Below are 19,894 nucleotides of genomic sequence, written 5' to 3' on the forward strand. Positions count from 1 at the left end.
ACCTTCCCCATATATCGTAATGTAAAAGTTCAAAACACTCATTTGTCTTAATGAAACCGGTGATAAAAGGTGATCTAGTAAACTTTGCCTTCATACATGAATCACAAACATCATTATTTGTTTTTAAAGAAACGAAATCTAAAATTGAAAGTTTACTGTGTGAAGCATGTCCCAAACGTTGATGCCACATGTTATTAGTAACCGCCATAGCCATTCTTTAACATCCCACCATCCTCATCCGGTATAGACCTTGTTGACATTTACCCGTTCCAATCAATTTCCTCGAACTCAAGTCCTACATGACAAAAAAATCGGGGAAAAACGTTACTGCACAACGAAAATCTTGGGTTAAACGACTGACGGATAGTAAATTGCAAGTAAATTCCGGAACATATAAGACATTTCGAATTTTAGTTCCGTTCGGCAAGGTGCAAAAGCCTTTTCCCTTAACGGATATAGAGTCACCTTTAGGTATGGTAACGGGCAGTTCACGTGTTGCTTCCATGTTCCCATGAAACAAATCAAAATTGTGAGTTATATGCCCGGTGCAACCCGAGTCCACAACCCATTTGTTACCTTTATACAATCTACCTGCCATGTTTGCCATAGGATGGTTTACTAACATTGGATGAATTGTTCACAGTGAACATGTTGATGAACTGCTTATATTGTTCATTGTTCAAACCCGGTATCGGGCTTAATTCATTCTGGGACGCTTCATTAACTTTAGAGCTTGTTTCTACATGCGCCGCTTTTGCTCTCCCATTTTCCGGCTTTCCTTTCCCGGGCCACCATTCTGGATATCCTACGCGCTTGAAACACACGTCACGGTTGTGCCCGTCTTTTCCGCAAAAGTCACAGTGCCCTATCTTGTCGCTATTGAGTTTCTTGTAGGCTTTGGAACCTGTTTGGCTTTGTGTAGCAGCAGCAGCAGCCCCATCTTGCTTCATAAAAGCTTGAAACGCGGCGGAATCGGTGCTCGTTTGCTTCCCAGTGGTCACCGCCCTTTGTTGTTCATCTTCATAGACGAGGCGATACGCCTCTAATAAGGTAGGAATAGGTTTCATGGCAAGTATCTGGGTTCTGATGGTTGAGTACTCACGATCGAGTCCAAGAAGAAACTCATATAACCTTTCTTTGTCTCTTGAATCGGACATTTTCTTGCTTATTTCACACGAACAGCCGGTGCATGAACATCTTGGGATCGGGAAAACGGACGTTATCTCATCCCATAATTCCCTCAGCCTCGTGAAATAGGCGGACACAGATGTTCCCTCTTGTTTAGTCATCGACAGAAGTTGTTTCAATTCATACGCCCTGGGGGCGCTTTCCTTTCCGAAGCGATCTTGCAAGTCGCTCCACATTTCTTGGGCAGAAGTAGCGTATTTCACACTAGTTCTTATTTCTTTTTCCATGGCTGTGTTCAGCCATCCCTTAATCATAGCATCGCAGCGTAACCACGCCATATGATTAGGATCAGTCTTTTCAGGCTTCTTCAAAGTTCCATCAATGAATCCTACCTTATTTTTAGCGAATAGGAAATTCTCCATCTCTTGAACCCAGTCGAGGTAGTTGTTATCATTCAAGGCTTCGTTCACGTGCATTTGCCTTGTGTAGTCTGAAGGGTTAAGATAATATGGGGAAGTGTGATCGGCAGCAGGGTTGCTGTTGTTTGTTTGTTTTGAGTCGCTGCCGGCCATTGTGATGAACGAATAGCGGCTGTGCTAGGGTTTTGAGTTTTTTTTTTTTTGTTTGAGCGGATTAGTAACCACGCTCTGATACCATATAAGATTTTGATATCACAAAAGGTTATAATCTATTCCCATTGTATGTCATACATTTATACAAAATAAAAGAGAAAAACTAGCCTATGTTAAGTACAAGAATTAGGAAACTCAATCACAATTATGACCGAATATTCACAATGGAATAACCCGTAAATCACTCCCTTCCTATATATTGGCATGTTAACTATTTTTCTCCTTTCTTTATCATATGTCATCACAATCATATAACTATTAAAAAAATAATTATAAAAAACAAATAGATATAACACTTTTTTCCTTTTGTCTTTTACAATAGCTGGATGTTCTTGTATATGTACCAATTGTTTTATTCTTATTGAAAGACATAAAGTCCTATTATTTGGTCGACTAATTGACGCATAACAGAAACACATACGTAAAATCAAAGTAAAGTAGTAGCAAACCATGTGGCTCCAAATATAAAAAAACATAAATCATTGGGTATTTGTCGAAGCGTAAGGCGCGTTAGCATGTTTATTGCAAATAAAGCATCGAAACGATCTGTATTAAAACATCAAAATCAACCACAAATAATAAGAGAAAATGAACTATCAACAACTTATCACTTTTTTGATAACCAATTCATAAACATCATCATCAAGATGTCAAATTTATTTCCAATAAAAATTAGCAAATTTACAGCAGGAAACAGAAAGAGGAAATGCATATGACAGCACAGATTAAAATACTTAATAGATCTGATACATATAAACAAAGAAACCTGTATACAATTACCACCCTCTATTCCGACCCGATAATCTTCTTCTTCAATGCTTCAATATCATCGGCTAGCTCCTTTCTAGTTGACTGCACAAAAAGCCCGGTTTTGGCACGATCATGCATAAAGTAAACATTAAAAAGAAACGAAAAAAAAATGTCGAGTAAATTTCACTTTAAGTCCCCCTGTGGTTTGCCCCGAACTTTCGGTTACATCATTTTTTGTTTTATTATTATTATTTATTTGCCTGATGCACATTGTGGTTTGCATTTTGTTGTCACCTGAATCCAACTGACTAACTTATCATTTTTTCTGTTAACTTGAGGGGTATTATAGTCTTTTTTTAACTAACATTTAAGTTATTAATGTATGGTATATTTTGTTAATACATGTAGTTAATAAAAAAAATGTTAACTATATTTAATTTACAAGAAATGTAAATATTTTTTAATACATATAGTTAACAAAAAATGCTAACTTTATTTAATTTACAAGGAATGCAACTATTTAACCGAAAAGATGCCAGCTAACCTTAAAGAGAAGATATCGATAGATGAACCATCCAGTGTATCCAAGTCCTACAAGTTCCAAGAATTTGGGGATCTGCATGATGGAGAAATATTTGGATTAATAAGTAAAAAACATATCTTCAGAAAATAAAATTATATATTTTGATGTGAATTTATTTACCACTGGAACTCCATTGATTGCTTCAACAATTGTAGAAGATAACCAAATACCAAGAACTGCTCCTCCTCCATAAATAACAACCGTGGGCTTGTTTTCAATAGCATCCCACTATTAAACGATTAAATAATATAATTCGGTGTAATATCAGCTTAAAGTTTCATAAAATGTTGATACAAAGGTTGAACAAGTGCTCACTTTTTCCTTCAAGCCCGAGAATACTTCCCCGATTTCTGAAGTTTCAGATGTATCATCTGAAGATGCCTTAATGCAATATTTTACTGACCTTTTGGATCCTGTTTCATAGAGGTGTTATGAATATCAGGCTCACAAGTCATCATGCTGCCTTATAGTCACCGACATATGTTTTGATTTTTAAAGATACTGTAACTGAATATTGAATATTGATACTATATTTGAAAAACAAAATCTTACAATCTGAAATCTAGTAGAAGAATTACAGACAAATTAAAAAACATATGAATCTGTACCATGGTCTACACTAATCACAAAAGTCCCAAGTAAAGACTAGTTATTATGGTAACATATTCTCCACTTCTAGATTCATTGGCCACTAGATTTCACAAGCTCGAGCGCGGCTTGTTTATTATTTAATTAATAAAATATATGTTTTTAATTATTTTTATATATTTGGGAAAACTATTAAACCAGCCAAAGCTCGGCTACAATGTGAAATTAATACATAAAAGTCCAAAAGAGGCGACACTTAAAATACACAACGCTCAAGCTCGGGTTCGATAACTAAACAAGCTTTATTTAAGGCTAGAGATCTGCTCGAGCTCGAAAAAGCTCAGCTCGTTTGCACCCCTACTTTTACCCTCGGTTGTAAGAAATTAATTGAATCGAACCATTCATATTTTCATATATTTCTAGTTTTTATACCTCCATTTCATGCACCTCCGCTTCATGTATTTATACCTCCGTTCCTTGTATTTCTAATCAAATATCCCAACTCCCAAGCTTGGTTTTGGTTATTTACTGAGACTAACTGAACCGAACCGAAAACTGAAGTAACTGAAAACCGACAAAGTAACTGAGCAATACGACCGATTAACTAAAAACCGATTGATTAATAAAATAGATTAACCGATGACTTTGGTTTCTGTTTAGGCTAATAACCAAACCTAACCGAACCATCCACAGTTACCAAAATTAACTGAACCGAAAACCGACAAACTAACTGAATAAACCAAACCGATTAACTAAAAACCAATTGATTAATAAAACAGATTAACCGATGACTTCCATTCGGTTTCAGATTAGGCTAATAACCGAACTGAACCGTGCACACCGTATTAGTTGATCTAAACAACAAACATCGAATACTAATAGGGCTTATACAAAAAAATTTATAATGCAACAACAACACATAAACAAATATTAACTATTTAAGCAAATTGAAAGAACTAAATGAGTCGTGATCTTAACTCAACACCTGTGATCTCATATCGTAAAATACGTAAAAACGATCTGTTAACTTTACCTGAAATTTTGAGCTTAGAGGAAGCTGTAAATCGAGAGGTAGGTGAACGAGGTGTAAGTGGAAGGTTAGGTAAAAAAGATGATGATCGAGGTGTAATGATTGCTTGCGCCATTGAAGAAGAAGCTGCCATCTGTGTGTGATCGGAGTTGAGTTGACTTTGTGGTTATGGAGGATGAGTTAGGTTGAAGAAAGAAGAAACTAAACTCACCATGTGATTCACGCAATAAGGAGTCAACAAGTTACGCATTTTGGCAGACCAATTATTGACACGTTTTTTTAATATGCGAGTTTTATCTTCTTATCTTTCTTTCGATGAGTGTTGGGGTGCTTAGGATACTCTATGCATCTTTATCGTGTACTTTTGTAATAGTGTTGTTTTTGTGACTGAACTCCTAAGGCCGAGGGGTGCGCAGCGCTAGGAGTGGCGCGAGAATGCATGCGATAGCGCCCCGGGGCGCGAGAGCCACACCACCGGGGCGCGAAAGGGGCGCGAGAGGGGCGCGAGAGCGGAATCCGAGGCAGGCGCTGGGGAGGTTGCGCTCGTGAGAGAAGGTTGGGAAACGTGAATATAGCCGTTGGGGGTGTTTGGCCGTTGGAATAAAAAAAAAAAAAAAAATTTATTACTTAAATATACTCTATATATATCACATACATATTTACATATACATATTCACATACATAACACATATCACACCCAAAAGAATTCTCACACACCACACCCAAAACCGAAAATCGTCATATCTTCGAAGCCTTTTTTTAAAAACATGTCTGGAAATTGGTACCCAAACCTAGATTCGGATTACGGTTACGACGATTTATGGTCGGCACCGGAACAACCGATGTTTTATTCGGGGTCGCAACAATCAACCGGCTTTCAACCATCCAACATGCAACCGTCTCCTAACTTTGTAGTTCCGGAGACACAAGAACCAGAACCAGAAGGTGAAGCTGCGGGACAAAGAAGACGCGTCCACCGGAAAAAACAAGTTGCGGGGGAGGGTTCGGCTTCGACTGGAAGGGCGAAACGGAAAATCACTCCGTGGTCATCGGATGAGAAGGAAGCCCTGTGTCGGGCTTGGATAGCCATTTCTGAGGATCGGCGTTGCGGTAATTGTTTTAACGTTATTAAAAATGATTTTTAAAAAAAGTTAAATAAAAAAGTTAAAAGACTTACAAATTTATTTATGCATTTTGCAGCCGACTACCAAAAGAGCAAGGTCTTTTGGGCAAAGGTTAGGGAGACGTTCTATTCGCTCGTTGGGAGTACAGAGCGGAACCCCGATATGATTTCGGGTCGGTGGACCGAAATCAGAAAATTTGTCGGCTTGTTTACTAATCTGTTCAACAGGAACGCCGGTCGTATGAGACCAAGTGGCAGTGACGATTTGGCGGTCTATAATTTCACTGTCGAAGAGTGGAAGCAGGAGTGCCTGCGGAGGTATGGGACGGTGAAGACGTGGGACGGTGTAAAGGAGTGGGAGATGTTGAGAAGGTGTTCCAAGTGGGTTGAGCTGGTGACGCCGGACCTTGATGCGGAAGTAGGGCCGAAACGGACTAAAACTAGTTCGTCTGGAGCGTACAGCACTTCCGCCAGGTCGGATTGCCGGGTTGGATTCGACCTAAATGTTGCGGGGGAGGAAACGCCTTCACCGCCGAGGAGGCGGCCATTGGGAAGGGACGCCAGGGGGAAAAAACCGGCTGAGGGGGAAGCCGTAAACATCAACGATCTTATTGAATCCCTCAATAAATTCAACAAAACCTTGGAGGGGGTCTCTGTTGACAAAAAGGAAAAAAAAAGAATGAAAGATTTGGACTTCCTTGCAAGAGACTTCAGCCACCTAAATCCGATCGACCAAATGCTGATGGAAAAACAAAAAGAACGTATCCGGAAGAGGTTGATCGAAGAAGACGAAGCCGAAGAATAAGAATAATGTTTTTTTTAGTACTTTAATTTTTTTTATATATTAATGTGTTTTTTTAATTAATGTGTGTTTGTTTAAATAATTACTTGTTTTTTTAATAATACGTTTTTTTAATACATTTATAAAAAAATAAAAAAATAAACCTCTCGCGCCCCCTCTCGCGCCCCCTCTCGCGCCCCTCCACACCATGCCCCGGGGCGCTATCACCATTACCAACACCCATCTTTTCAACTTTCTCTCTCTGCCACACGTCACAATATTATTGGATGGCGCCCCCTCTCGCGCCCCCTCTCGCGCCCCCCACACCCCTCAGCCTAATATATGAGATGTATCTTTATCGTGTATAATAGTGTTGTTTTTGCGACTGAAACACTCTGATGTATGAGATCTATGATAACAACTTTACTATTATTAGATTCTGGTCACACGACAACAACGTTTTTTTTTTTTTTTTTAATTTTAAATAATTTACATTGGTTTAGAATTATAACTATAACGAAAATAAAAACTAAAGTCGGTTTAATAGTTTAGAATGGAATGGAATTTAAATTTCGTTTTATGTATTAAGCAATCTAACCATTTTCTTAAGCTTACTTATTGCGAAAACATCAAAGAGAAAATCTAGATGAGCAACCTATCTCTTCTACAGTCTTCGCGTTGATAATTCCCCCCCTATCCTCTCACTCCCATACTTAAGACTTCCCCATCTCTATTCTTCCTTCCTCAATTCTTTTCCCTACACGTCTTGAACGTTGGTAACCTTTAACATTTGCTATAAGAAGTTTTGTGGTACATTATCCTTCGTTATCACGTGGAATCCAAGTTTATTAGTCATGAGTTACTTAAAATCAGCTCACTATAACTAGTTAACCTTAACCTTAACCTCAAGTCCGACTCAAGCTGAAACACGCTTATTTAATAAACAAGCTTGATCATGTATCGAACTTGAGCTTATCTTTAACCCCTACTCACCCAAACTAGGGATGAGCTCGGTACTATACCGGTACCGATACTGAAAATCACGAATTGTTGGTGCCGGTATCGAAATATTCGGTTCGGTACCGTATCTAGTACAGAACAGGTAAAAATTTAGGAAATACCAGCACCGTAACGATCCTGAAACTCAAAACTTTGGTACCGATTCAGGTTATCATAATTTGCTAACCCATCCTTATCTTTTAACCCCTAACCCACACTCATACAAACGACGTCGTTTCTCCACCACCGTTATCTGCAAACCTCCATTGAAGAAGAACAAAATCCTTAAAATTTCAAATTCCTTAAAAAATGGAAACCTTAACAGCTTCCTCAATCACCTCAACCACTTACACTCGATTCAACACACCAAATCTCACCAACTCAGTTTCATTTCCATCTTCTGCTTATTATTCAACATTCAGAACTTTAAGAACGAACAGAAGACTCGTAATTATATCGAAATCGGCTTCGGAAGACACCGGAATCACTGCCGTGGAAGACGAGTGGCTCAAGAATTTGCCAGATAAGAAGAAGCCGTTGTACTCGCACAGCTTACCCTGCATTGAGGCGTGGTTGAAGCAGTTAGGGTTTGTGCAGAGAAGTGATGATAGAGCTGTGTGGGTTGTTGAGAAAGCTGGTTGGCATGCCAAGCTTTCTCTTGATTTAACGGATCTTTATATCAGGTTTGGTTACTCTTAATTTAATTATTCAGTTTTTATAGTTTTATTATAAGTGGTTATTTGCACATTGATTGTTGTTTCTTTTAGGGTTTTTATTTGTTTGATAAATAGATGATTTTTGATGTCTTTCTGCAAATTGGGGGTTTAATGAGTTTGGTTTTCGGTTAGTTCAGTTTAGAAATGTATTCCGTTAAAGCCAAAAACGGAATCGAACTCGCAAAGTTCAAAACAGAACCCAGAACCGAACCCTGAACCCAAGCTGGTTTCAACAAAAAACCAAACCGTGAACCCTACTCGGTTTAGACCGAAAACTGAATGCAGCTCGGCTCCGATCAAAAACCAAACCTAATTCGGCTTCAACCGAAACCCAAATATTTAATTCGGTTCGGTTTTAGACGATTTTGGTTCGGTTTAATCAGTTTTAAACCAAATAATGAATTTTATTGTACTGCTAGTTGATCTTTAGCACCTGTAATTGGATTCATCTGAGTTTTACAGGGCTTAATTTAGCTTTGTTCAATCAATGTAAGCGGTGTTTAGAAATCGCTAGTCGGGCGGTGGGGTGGGGACTAGCGATTAATCGGATCGGACTTTAATGCATGTCAGTTTTATATATATACACACACACATTTTTATATGTAATGTTCAGTTTTATATATACACATTTTTGCCGAAAATTGGCTGGAATCTCATTGGAAACTGATGATTTTGGCCTAATCCTCACCAGAAAACGCCGACGTCTGATTAATTGCGATTTTGGTCGGATTTGACCATTGACCGAATAATTGGTCGACTAGCCCAAAATTAATCAGTGGGGTGGGGACTAGCGATTAGTCGGGGATTAATCAGCGCCTAATCGGGATTTTAGCAACACTGATAGTAAGGAGTGATTTCGGTATATATTCATCATGATTTGAGGTTCCTTAAGCATATGATCAAATATATTGACTCTGTGATGTGGAACCCATATGGACTATATGCACTAATCGTGTGTTTGGGGGCTTAGAACGTGTTATATTCGTTATGTATATGAATGATGCTACAAGAATCTTGCAAATGAATATCAATGTAGAACAACTTGTTTGTGGTATGATACGGTTTTGTGAACTTGAAGTTGTAATCATGATAGTAAACACAAGTTTGAAGTGCAGGTACTTAAAGAGCAGGCCAGGAAATCTTGATAAAGATGTCGAGAGGAGATTTAGCTACGCGTTAAGTAGAGAAGATATTGAGAATGCTATACTTGGCGGGCCTTGAGTTCACCCGCAGTTGAGGTTTAAGAACTCATTGTATAAGTTATGATATTATTTGTTGTCTGTATATTTAAGATGGACTGAATACTTATTTGCATGCATTTTTATGGCCAAAAGAAGGATCATCATTTTAAAAGCAAGCAACTTTATCTACCAAAATCATTATATGGAACTCAAGATAACATTCAAAAACAACTTATATACTAATATTCCCACAAAGAGTTTTACACTTTTATCCACCATACATAGGATTATTTTAGCAAAACACTGCCCTTATACTTTTATCCACCATACATAGGATTATTTTAGCAAAACACACAACCAAACTAACTGTGTTCTAAATCGCATATCTTAGCAAGCAGGAGCTTATCGTCGTGGCGGGAAATAAGGATCTTCTTTGTTCCGGTAAATCTCAAATAACTGTGTTGAGTAATGCAATGCAAGTTCCCTGCATCGATCGCTCCCCCCTGAGTAATATTCGTTCAGTTCTTCCACTGTTTTGTTTACATCGCCATTAGAGTCTCCATCCGTGAGAAATTCAGCCAGCTTACTACCCCTACACGATCATGCATGAATTCGTTATAACTACATTTTGTTTATGTTTAATTATGTTCGTGTATATACTCGTTCAAATCTTTTAGGTCCATTACACTTTAGTCTAATTTTAGGAAAATAATCACTCATTACAACTTAGTTTTATATTGTTTAGTTATGCTCATTTGTTTATGTTCATTTACGTTCATGAATCATTTGTTTATAATGTTAGCGACTGGACAATAAAAAAAAGAACTCACCCGGGGGCATGAGGTTGGCAAAACCCTCGGTTGTTTCGATGTCGTGTTTCTGTGGATGCTTTCTCATCATCTGTTTGTCGCCTATAAAGAGCACAAACTGCACTCATACACAAGTCGGGATCTTTACCAAAATCCGACCGCATATGCGTTTCATTCTCCCACTTTGGATTCAGAATCTTTTTCCTACTAATCTTCTCCAAAATTACTCTATACACACTAAACACATCTTCAGAATTATCATTGTCATCACCACTTTCAAAATCACAAACCGAAACACTTTCAGAACCGTCGACAATAAACCCACCCAAACTTTCATCTTCCTCGTACTCGTTAGTTACATTTTCTTCAACTTCTTCATCTAAATCTGTCATAACCCGAGAGGTGTGCTGTGTTTTGAGCGTGCAAATCGGTGCATTGTCGTCATAACTGCTCTCATCATCGCTAAGAATAATATTGGCAGCTCGTTTTCGTTTACCAGCTCTGGTGTTTGACTAATGAACTATATGTTCTTCATTTGTATAGTTGGCATCCTCATTAATAGTTTGCATTCTTATTCGGGCATCCCTAAATCCATCATCAATAAAACATTCTAACATTCACATGTAGGCAAGTAAACGAACCGAACGTTCGGGGAACCATTCGGTGGGAAGTTCGTTTTTTAATAAACCAACAAACACAAAAGTTTTTTTTGTTCTTTTAGTTAAACGAGCTAACATGAATAGATGTCTCCTTCATTCATTCGTGAAGGTTCGTTCATGTTAATTATTTTTGTTTGCTATGTTTAATTGTGTATATAGTCATTTAAATATTTTAGGTCCATTACACGTCAGTCTAAGTTGAAGAAAAAAAAATTCGCCCGGCTCAACAAATTACTATTTACGTTCAACTTTAACTGGTATTCGCTCGAGTATGTTTATGTCCATCTACATTCATGAAGCTTTCATTTATACTATTAGAGAACAAACATAAACGGACGCGCTCATTTTCTTAATGAATGAACACGACGAACATATAAACTTCTTTCCTTTAATTATTCACGTTATATCATTCGTTTGGTTAAAGTTAAACGAGCGATCATGCTTATTCACATGGTTTCTGATACAAGTGACCATCATTATCACTAGTTTTGATTTCTAGTAAATACCAAATATGGAATCATGAACTTTGTCACAAAGTATCAGCTTTATACTAAACTAGATTTTTACCCGGCGCGTTGCGCTGGGCAGGTCGGTAAATCCGGACGTTGGTAAACCACAAGCATTACCGGTCCTAAGTGTTGAGGCAGTAAATTGACGTGAATTTCGTTGGTTTATGCTATGTGTGTTATTGTACGGGAACCAAAACAAAAAAGATATAAAATTTGAGATGGGCGAATGGGGTGGCGTCGGTCGGTAAAAGTCGAGCATTGGTAAAACCCGAGTGTTGTTGATCCCTGGTGATGAGTCTATGAAAATTCAGTTGTTTTTTTTCAAGTTCGTTACGAAACCGAAACAAAACAAAAAAAAATTGACATTCGGTCAGTATTCGCTATGTTCGTTACGGTACTAGGAACTAAAACAAAATGCGGTAAGTCTACGTAAATTAGGTCAGGCTCTGTTACGCTATGTCGGTATCGAAACTAAAATAATACATATAAAAACATAACAAAATAATTAGAAATATTATTATTAAATTTAAAACAAAGACAAACCAAAAAAATATATATATAAAACACTTGGTCCAATGACACATTGCCAAGTGGACCAATCGTGTTATAACGTCACTGAAGTTTCCATTTATATATATTAGTAATGCATAAAGTTATAAAATAAATAAATAAATAAATAAACTTACCTGGATGCATCAGCTTCATGTTCATTTAACAAAGCTTCTGATTCTTCATCTACAACAACATTATCTTCCTCGTTCTCGTTGGTTACATTTTCTTCAAGTTCTTCATCCGAATCTATCATAGCCCGAGAAGTATGTCGTGTTTTGAGTGTGCAGATTGGTGAATTGTCATCATAACTGCCCTCATCATCGCTATTAATAATATTGGCAGCTAGGTTTCTATTAGCACTTCTAGTACTAGATGAATGAACTCTAAACTCGTCCATGTGTTCATCAGTATAGTTTGCATCCTCGTCACTAGTTTGAGCATCCCTAAATCCAACATCAATAAAACATCTATTACCTTCACATGTAGGCATGTAAAGGAACCGAACATTTAACGAACCATTCAGAGAGAAGTTTATTTATTTAATAAACCAACAAACACGAACAACTTTTTTTGTTCATTTAGTTTGCTCGTTTATGTTCGTGAACATACATTGATAATTATTATTTACAATTGTTTATGTTTAGTCGTGTGGATAATCATTGAAATCTTTTAGTTCTATTACACTTCAGTCTAATTTTAAGAAAAAAATATCACCATCACAATTGAGTCTAATTTTATTAATTTTTGAGGCTCAAGAAAATTATATTAGGGTTTACCTTTAATTGGTGTTCGCTCAGTAATGTGCGTTATGCTCATGAACTGTTCATTTATACCGTTAGCGAACGAACATAAATGAACACGTTCAAATTCTTAACAAACAAGCACGAATAAGCTAGTTTGTTCGGTTAAAGTTGAACGAGCAAACATGCCTATTCACATGGGCCATCTCTGAGATTTCGGGTGGTCATAGACGACTACTAAAAATAAGATATTTATATAAAACTGTTTTTTCAAAGGTCTAATTGTGATAACAATAAACAAAATAAAAGAAGTTATTGTAGCGATAAACAAAATACAATATGTTTGTTAATTACCCATCAGTGTTATAACCACTTTCAGAATCAGTCATAACCCGGGAGGTGTGTCGTGTTTTGAGCGTGCATATTGGCGCATTGTCGTCGCAACTGCTCTCGTCATCGCTAATAATAACATTGGCAGCTCGTTTTCGTTTAGAAATTCGAGTATTCGATGAATGGACTCTAAATTTGTCCATATGTTGTTATTTGGGCACCTCTAAATTCATCATTAATCAGTATTTATAGTGGTAGTGAACTGACAACCAACAGTTACAAACGCACGTATACTCATGTTACCATGTACGAGAATACGTGGCAGTTACACATTGTACGTTACAGACAACAAAGGTCAAAGAAACCGATGGAAGTGGTTTGTTTTCTTTGACTAAGTTGACCACACCCATAGATTACGTGACACGAACTCACGTACACTCCGACTAGATGTGCACAAACATGGCATTTTTAGGAATTAGTGACGGATAAGAACCGCTTCCGGGTGTAGTCGGGTATTTGAACGGGTTTTGACAAAGTTTTCTGTGTTTTTTTGAGGTTTCAGGTAGGGTCGGTCGGGTTTTGATCGGGTAAAGACGAACCCGGTTCCGGCAGGTCCGGTTCCCGGTACAGGTCTCGGACACCCAATACTATGTCGTACCCGCGGGTCGAGCACGGGTAGATACCGGTTCCTGGTATAGTCTGGTATTTGACCAGGTTTTCCGAGGTTTTTTTAGGTTTCAGGCCGGGTCCGATTTTGACCGGGTAAAGGTGGAACTAGTTCCGGCAGGTCCGGGCTGAGTCGTTCCGGGTACAAGTCTGGGGAGAAACCCAATACCAGGTCGTATCCACAGGTCAGGTACAGGTAGAAACCGGTTCCGGGTCAGATACATCAAGTCAGATCCAGAACTGGGTGCTTTGCGCACCTTTAACTCCGACTAAAACTAACTGATATACTGATATACATAAACCACTTACACGTGCTTAAAAATACATAAGTTTTTATCCCCTTTGCCTTTGACACTTTTGGTTTCTTAGCTCCGGATGTCGTGGACCTTTTGAATAGGGTTAAGAAAGTTGGGCATAGTAACGTATCGGCCCATAAGAATCGAAACTTTGTTTTTAGTAGGATTGGGTTTGCTATCCAAAAGGGGGTTGCGGCGCAGCTTGTTGCCCGCTTACCTGCCACTTCATTGTAAATCGTTTGGATGTTTCTAGATAAAATAACTATAACTTTATGGGAAAAAGAATGACTTCATTTTTTGAAAAAAAAAATTAACTCTATAAATTATATTATGTTTTAATGTTTCTTATGAAAATATTAACCACTCTTGAGTCAATTGAATATTTAAAGAGACTTATCACAAATTCACGATAGTTCTAGTATAGCATCATTTTATGTGTTTTGTTGTGTGATCATAATAGCATGCTTACTACTTGATACATAAATGATAAATCCCAATGAATATGTTGTAGAATTGCATGTTTTTCATCTATGGCCGCGGTTTATATGTATAACCTAAGCGCACAAAATTGACCGTCATATTCCTAAAGAAGATTTTGACGTATGTGGGACGATTTTAATTGGTGTGGCGGATACGCAAATTTGTTTATTTGATGTATAAAACACATCTGGTATACTAGAGGACCCATTAAGTATTCATACAGTCACATGCGAGTTTTCAGCTATCCAAATGTAGCATTTGCCAGATGATGTGGGACGTCGTTCTTTGGCATGGTTTAACGCTGCTCTTTGACTATTTACGGATAATGTTAATTACATATGTGAATTGTAATTTTGCAAACAAATGTTTATGTAAACTATGTAAAAGAATAAGCACCTGTCACGACATGGAACGGGTTTGGTGAACTTGAAGTTGTAATTATGATGGTAAACACAAGTTTGAAATAACTCCAAACTAGTATGTTAGATCTATACGGTTGTGTCGAAATTAAACATGTTAGTTAAAAAGGATAAAGACTCTCGGCAAGTACGTTAGATCTTGACATACTATAGCTATGCCGAAATCTAACCTGCTGCCACTTTTAAAAGTAGTAATTTTTATCGTCGATATAGGTTTATAACCATGTATAGAAAAACTTTATCTACCAAAATGAATATGTGCTACTCTAGAAAAAGATGATATTCAACACACAACTAATAAACAAAATATTCACAAGTCAAAAGAGTTATATCCACCATCAACCAAAAGCCTACCATGGTGTGCATATTACATCTACATAGGGTACTATTACTCTATTAGTAGAAAAACAAACAATCAAACTAACCATATTCTAATTCACAAATCTTAGCAAAACAAACCACCAAACTAACCGTATGGTGCTGGCGGGAAACAAGGATCTTCTTTGTTCTCGTAAATCTTAAACAACTGTTTTGAGTATTTAAGTGCAAGATTCCTGCATCGGTCAACCCCCTTTGGGTCATATTCTTTTAGTTCTTCCACTGTTTTGTTAAGATCGCCATCAGGATCTCGACCCATGAGAAATACAGCCAGCTCACTACCACTACATGATCATACAATCAATCATGCCCAGTAAAATCCCACCGACAGCAAAGCTATAAGTAGGGTCTGGGGAGGGTGGGATGTAGGCACACCGTACCTCTATCCAAAGGAATAAAGAGGTGGCTTCCAGAGAGACCCTCGGCTCTAAGAACATGTGTATGAAGCAAAATAAAGGAAATCAAAGTTTAACAGTTATATAAAAACTACTACTAATTATAATAATATTAATAATAAGATCACAGTTTGACAGCTATAAAAAAGCTAATAATAATTATAATAATAATAATATATGTAAGGGAAATACCATTATGGTATGTGACCTAAATAAGTTAAGTCTAAGCCCTAAGGTATTCAATTCTCTCTAAAAATCCTTAACTTTAATTCTACTTCTCCACGAATTCCTATCCTCAACCATGTCCTCGGAGAGGTTTAGGTCTATCAAATCATGCCTAATCCTCTCATCCCAAGTCAATTTCGGTCGTCCTCTACCCCTCCTCCCCTCTATAGTAATGTTTTCTACGGATCTAACAGGATTCGTCGGATGATTAATGTTAACCAAAATCATGTGAAATTGTGATTTTCACATGATTAATGTTGTTAAAAATGTATGTATGTATGATCACTACATGATCATACATACATACATTTTTAACAACATTAATCATGTGAAAATCATAATTTCACTAAATGAATAAAACTCTTAAATAAAATAAAAACTCACCCGTTTGCATCAGGCTGACTAAACCCTCGCTCGTTATGGTGTATAGTTACTTTACAATCTTTCTCATCATCTGTTTGTTTCCTATAAAGAGCACAAACCGCGCTCATACACAACTTAGGATCTTTACCAAAATCCGATAACATATATGCCTCAAGCTCCCACTTCAGATTCAGACTCTTTTTCCTACCAATCTTATCCAAAGTTTCTTTATATTCGTTTAACACATCTTCCGATTCAGCAGCGCTATCACCCCTTTCAGAATCATAAACCGAAACACTTTCAGAACTGTCAACAATAAACCCATCCGAACTTTCATATTCACTCTCTGACTCATCTTCAACAACATTATTATTATTATTATTATCTTGTTTATTTTTGGATTCTAATTTTCTCAGCCTCGTTAGGCGCCTCTTACTTACATTTTCTTCAACTTCATCTGAATCTGCTACAACCCGTGACGTATGCTGCGTTTTGAGCGTGCTAATCGGCGCATTGTCATCGTCACTGTTTTCATCGTCGCTAGTAATAATATTTGCAGCACGTTTTCTTTTACCGCTTCTAATATTCGACAAACTAACTTTAAACTCATCAGTACGTTCTTCATCAATATGTTCTAAACCACTCTTTTGAAAATTATTCTTGGAAGAACTTTGACTTTTAACTTTCGGAATCTTGTTATCGTTTACATCCTCGTCACTAATATCAATAACGGTACGAAAAGCGGATTGAGCAACACCGGGAGTAGACGGGGCCATCTTGTTATTCAAACACCCGTCTTCCTCAAACGGTAACCGTTTTCTAACTTCTTTCGTTCCCTTCGACTCCAATTCCTTAACCTTCTCCTTCCAAAACAAAACCTCGGTTTCCGCCTTTCGTTTCTCGCATTCCAAAACCTTGTTTTCAATCATCACCTCTTGGATATTATCATCATCTATAACCTTCTGAATCATTTCGATCTTAACCTCGAGTTCTTGGTTCTTTTTCCTCAAATCATTAACCTCGGTTTCCAACGCCGAACACCTCGTTTCGTGTCGTTTGCTCTTTTCTTCCAATTCCATACATATCTTTTTAAAACTCTCAAATTCCTTAACAAAATCTCTCTCAAGATCCATTTTTATCATCAAAATTAAGGTTCTAGAAGGTTGTTCACCATTAAAATTCACAATCAATCACTGAATAAAATTTACAACAAACCCTAGGTGGTTCAAAAATTAACAATATTAATGATTCAGTGAATCAGTAAACCCTAATTATTTGAATAAGAGTTAATAGAAACAAGAAATTGAATTCAGTAGTATGACAACTTACGAAGAAACTGAAGATTGCTCGTAAGTGATTTGGGGTTTGTATTCGGTAAAAAGAGTATGATGCATGGTTTATTTCGGTTGGGTTAATGTTTGGTCAATTATGCAATTTTTTAAAAATTGGTTTTCTATTTGTATTGAACTGGGTTAAAAAATAATATAACCGGTTGAACTAGGTTGTTCTAGAAGGTACCACCGGATTAATAGTTTACCTTGTAAGTTTATATAAACACAATTTCAATTCAAAATATAAATAATTTAATAATAAAATGTGATATAAAATTAATCCACAATAAAAATAAAAAGTAATACAAAAGCATTTGATTTTCAACAAATAATCCAAACGTTTATTTATTTCGCTGTTAATCGCTGTGTTAAAAGTTTTTTTTTAAAATGTGGACCACAAAATCTCAAAAGTCTGTTGAACTTAAAACCAGTTTGCCAGTTTAAACATGTATTTTAGTAAAACAATGTTGGTTTGATGTTCTAGCAAACCGGCTTGATATGCAAAGCCAGGTATTATCAGGTCAACCGGCCGGTAGGAACCGGTTTTTAAAACACTAAAATTATGTTTATTAAGTTTGTTTGTTTCATTCATGAATAGTTTGTTTATGTTCTAAACGAGCACGGACATGGTCATTTTCTTTATTACGAAAATGAACAAACAGAATTGTTTAATTATCTGTTTCTGTTCATTTTAGATTGAGGTTAAATAAATTAGCACAAAGCGTGTCGTTTTTCGTGTTTATTCGGTTCGTTTACAAGCTTATATTTTTTGTTTTTGCTCACAAAATCCACTCAACCTAACTTTTGCATATAAATGTTTATCAACTTGTTGAATAATAGCATATTTATATAAAGTTTTTTACTCCACACCCCCCCCCCCTCTCCCCAAATAAAAAAAAATCATCTACCAAAAAAAGGCCAGTTAACTCGATTAGACACAAGCTCTTAAAAAATTTTGTTAAGAAAAATCAACGCGACGAGAGCCACACATTATGTTTTCAAAATACCCATTCTGTGTTACCAAGATGATTTATATGCGATTTAAATCATTTGCCCCCCCCCCCCTCCCCCAAATAAAAAAATAATCTACCAAAAAAAACGCCAATTTACTCGATTAGACACAAGCTCTTAAAAAAATTTGTTGAGAAAAATCAACACGGCGAGAGCCACACATTCTGTTTTCAAAATACCCATTTTGTTTACCTAGATGATTTATATGCGATTTAAACCATCTGCCCCCCCCCCCCCCTCTCCCCCAAATAAAAAAATCATCTACCAAAAAAAGGCCATTTACTCGATTAGACACAAGCTCTTAAAAAAATTTTGTTAACAAAAATCAACGCGGCGAGAGCCACACATTCTGTTTTCAAAATACCCATTTTGTTTACCAAGATGATTTATATGCGATTTAAACCATCTGCCCCCCCCCCCCCCCCCAAATCAACGGAATTACCATACACTATAGAGGACATGGGTGAAAATATGAGGGGAAAAAAGATAGGACGATAAAGAAACACTTGAAATGAATATCATCATGCGGCGTTTATTTTTCGATTATCCTCCCTCAAACTAAAAAAAAGAAAGAAAATGAATGCTAGTCCAAACCTATCTTTCCAATTATCTATGTGTTTCTATAGGCTATTGGATATCAATATCTGACAATACTTTCGTTGCCGCACATCTTTTAATGATTGATGATTTTTAGACCAAGTGTAGTGGTATTAGTTGGGGCGCCACCCACGTACCACGCAAGCAAGGTAGGTGTCAAATACCACTGCAAACCATCGATTACCGGCCAATGTCACACCTCAGCCAATGTCGGATTAATATGTAATGATGATAGACATAGTTTGAATACGTATTTGAAATTTAATTTATCTTTACTACGTGACCCGACCTGAAATTTACTTACCATCAAATGACAAAAAAAAAATAACTAACCCCTGTAAATTTTCGCCTCCTATTGCAATTAGGGGTTTGGATAAAATGCAAATGAAATTAACGTGCTAATTGTGGTAATCAAGTAGAGTAATTATATAAAGTAATTATGTAATTAAATCATAGAGCAATTAATGCTACTCTATAATTATACTATGAAGTAATTACATAATTAATATACTTGTATATATAATTACTATACTTGATTATCACAATTAGCAAGTTAATTTCATTTATACGTTAACATTCTTTTTATTATTTAGGTCCACCGCTGTTACCAAATATATACATAA

At 36.8% G+C, this 19,894-nt stretch overlaps 4 protein-coding genes across 4 annotated transcripts; 1 reads left to right on the plus strand and 3 right to left on the minus strand.

Annotated features, from left to right (window-relative positions):
* Positions 1–587: 587 nt before the first annotated feature.
* Positions 588–1,700, minus strand: LOC143602591 (uncharacterized). The gene has a single exon (XM_077079647.1). The coding sequence runs from the start codon at positions 1,698–1,700 to the stop codon at positions 588–590; it is 1,113 nt and encodes a 370-aa protein (XP_076935762.1).
* Positions 1,701–2,434: 734 nt separating this feature from the next.
* Positions 2,435–4,932, minus strand: LOC143602599 (protein CURVATURE THYLAKOID 1A, chloroplastic-like). Its single transcript, XM_077079650.1, has 5 exons — positions 4,715–4,932; positions 3,409–3,506; positions 3,214–3,321; positions 3,055–3,126; positions 2,435–2,612 (listed from the first exon to the last, which is right to left on the minus strand). Exons 1-5 carry the CDS (start codon positions 4,842–4,844, stop codon positions 2,547–2,549), a joined length of 474 nt encoding a protein of 157 aa, XP_076935765.1. The 5' UTR covers positions 4,845–4,932; the 3' UTR covers positions 2,435–2,546.
* A 2,872-nt stretch (positions 4,933–7,804) lies between these two features.
* LOC143602600 (uncharacterized) lies at positions 7,805–9,648 on the plus strand. Its single transcript, XM_077079651.1, has 2 exons — positions 7,805–8,297; positions 9,446–9,648. The coding sequence occupies exons 1-2, from the start codon at positions 7,924–7,926 to the stop codon at positions 9,549–9,551; spliced, it is 480 nt and encodes a 159-aa protein (XP_076935766.1). The 5' UTR covers positions 7,805–7,923; the 3' UTR covers positions 9,552–9,648.
* Positions 9,649–15,168: 5,520 nt separating this feature from the next.
* On the minus strand, positions 15,169–17,580 carry LOC143602601 (uncharacterized). The gene is made up of 2 exons (XM_077079652.1): positions 16,354–17,580; positions 15,169–15,633 (listed from the first exon to the last, which is right to left on the minus strand). The coding sequence occupies exons 1-2, from the start codon at positions 17,472–17,474 to the stop codon at positions 15,438–15,440; spliced, it is 1,317 nt and encodes a 438-aa protein (XP_076935767.1). The 5' UTR covers positions 17,475–17,580; the 3' UTR covers positions 15,169–15,437.
* Positions 17,581–19,894: the final 2,314 nt, after the last annotated feature.

The sequence above is a fragment of the Bidens hawaiensis genome, unplaced genomic scaffold (genome assembly GCF_021521415.1).
Source record: "Bidens hawaiensis isolate Kalapana, Puna unplaced genomic scaffold, B.hawaiensis_p1.1 tig00059196_1, whole genome shotgun sequence".
Lineage (NCBI taxonomy): Eukaryota > Viridiplantae > Streptophyta > Magnoliopsida > Asterales > Asteraceae > Bidens > Bidens hawaiensis.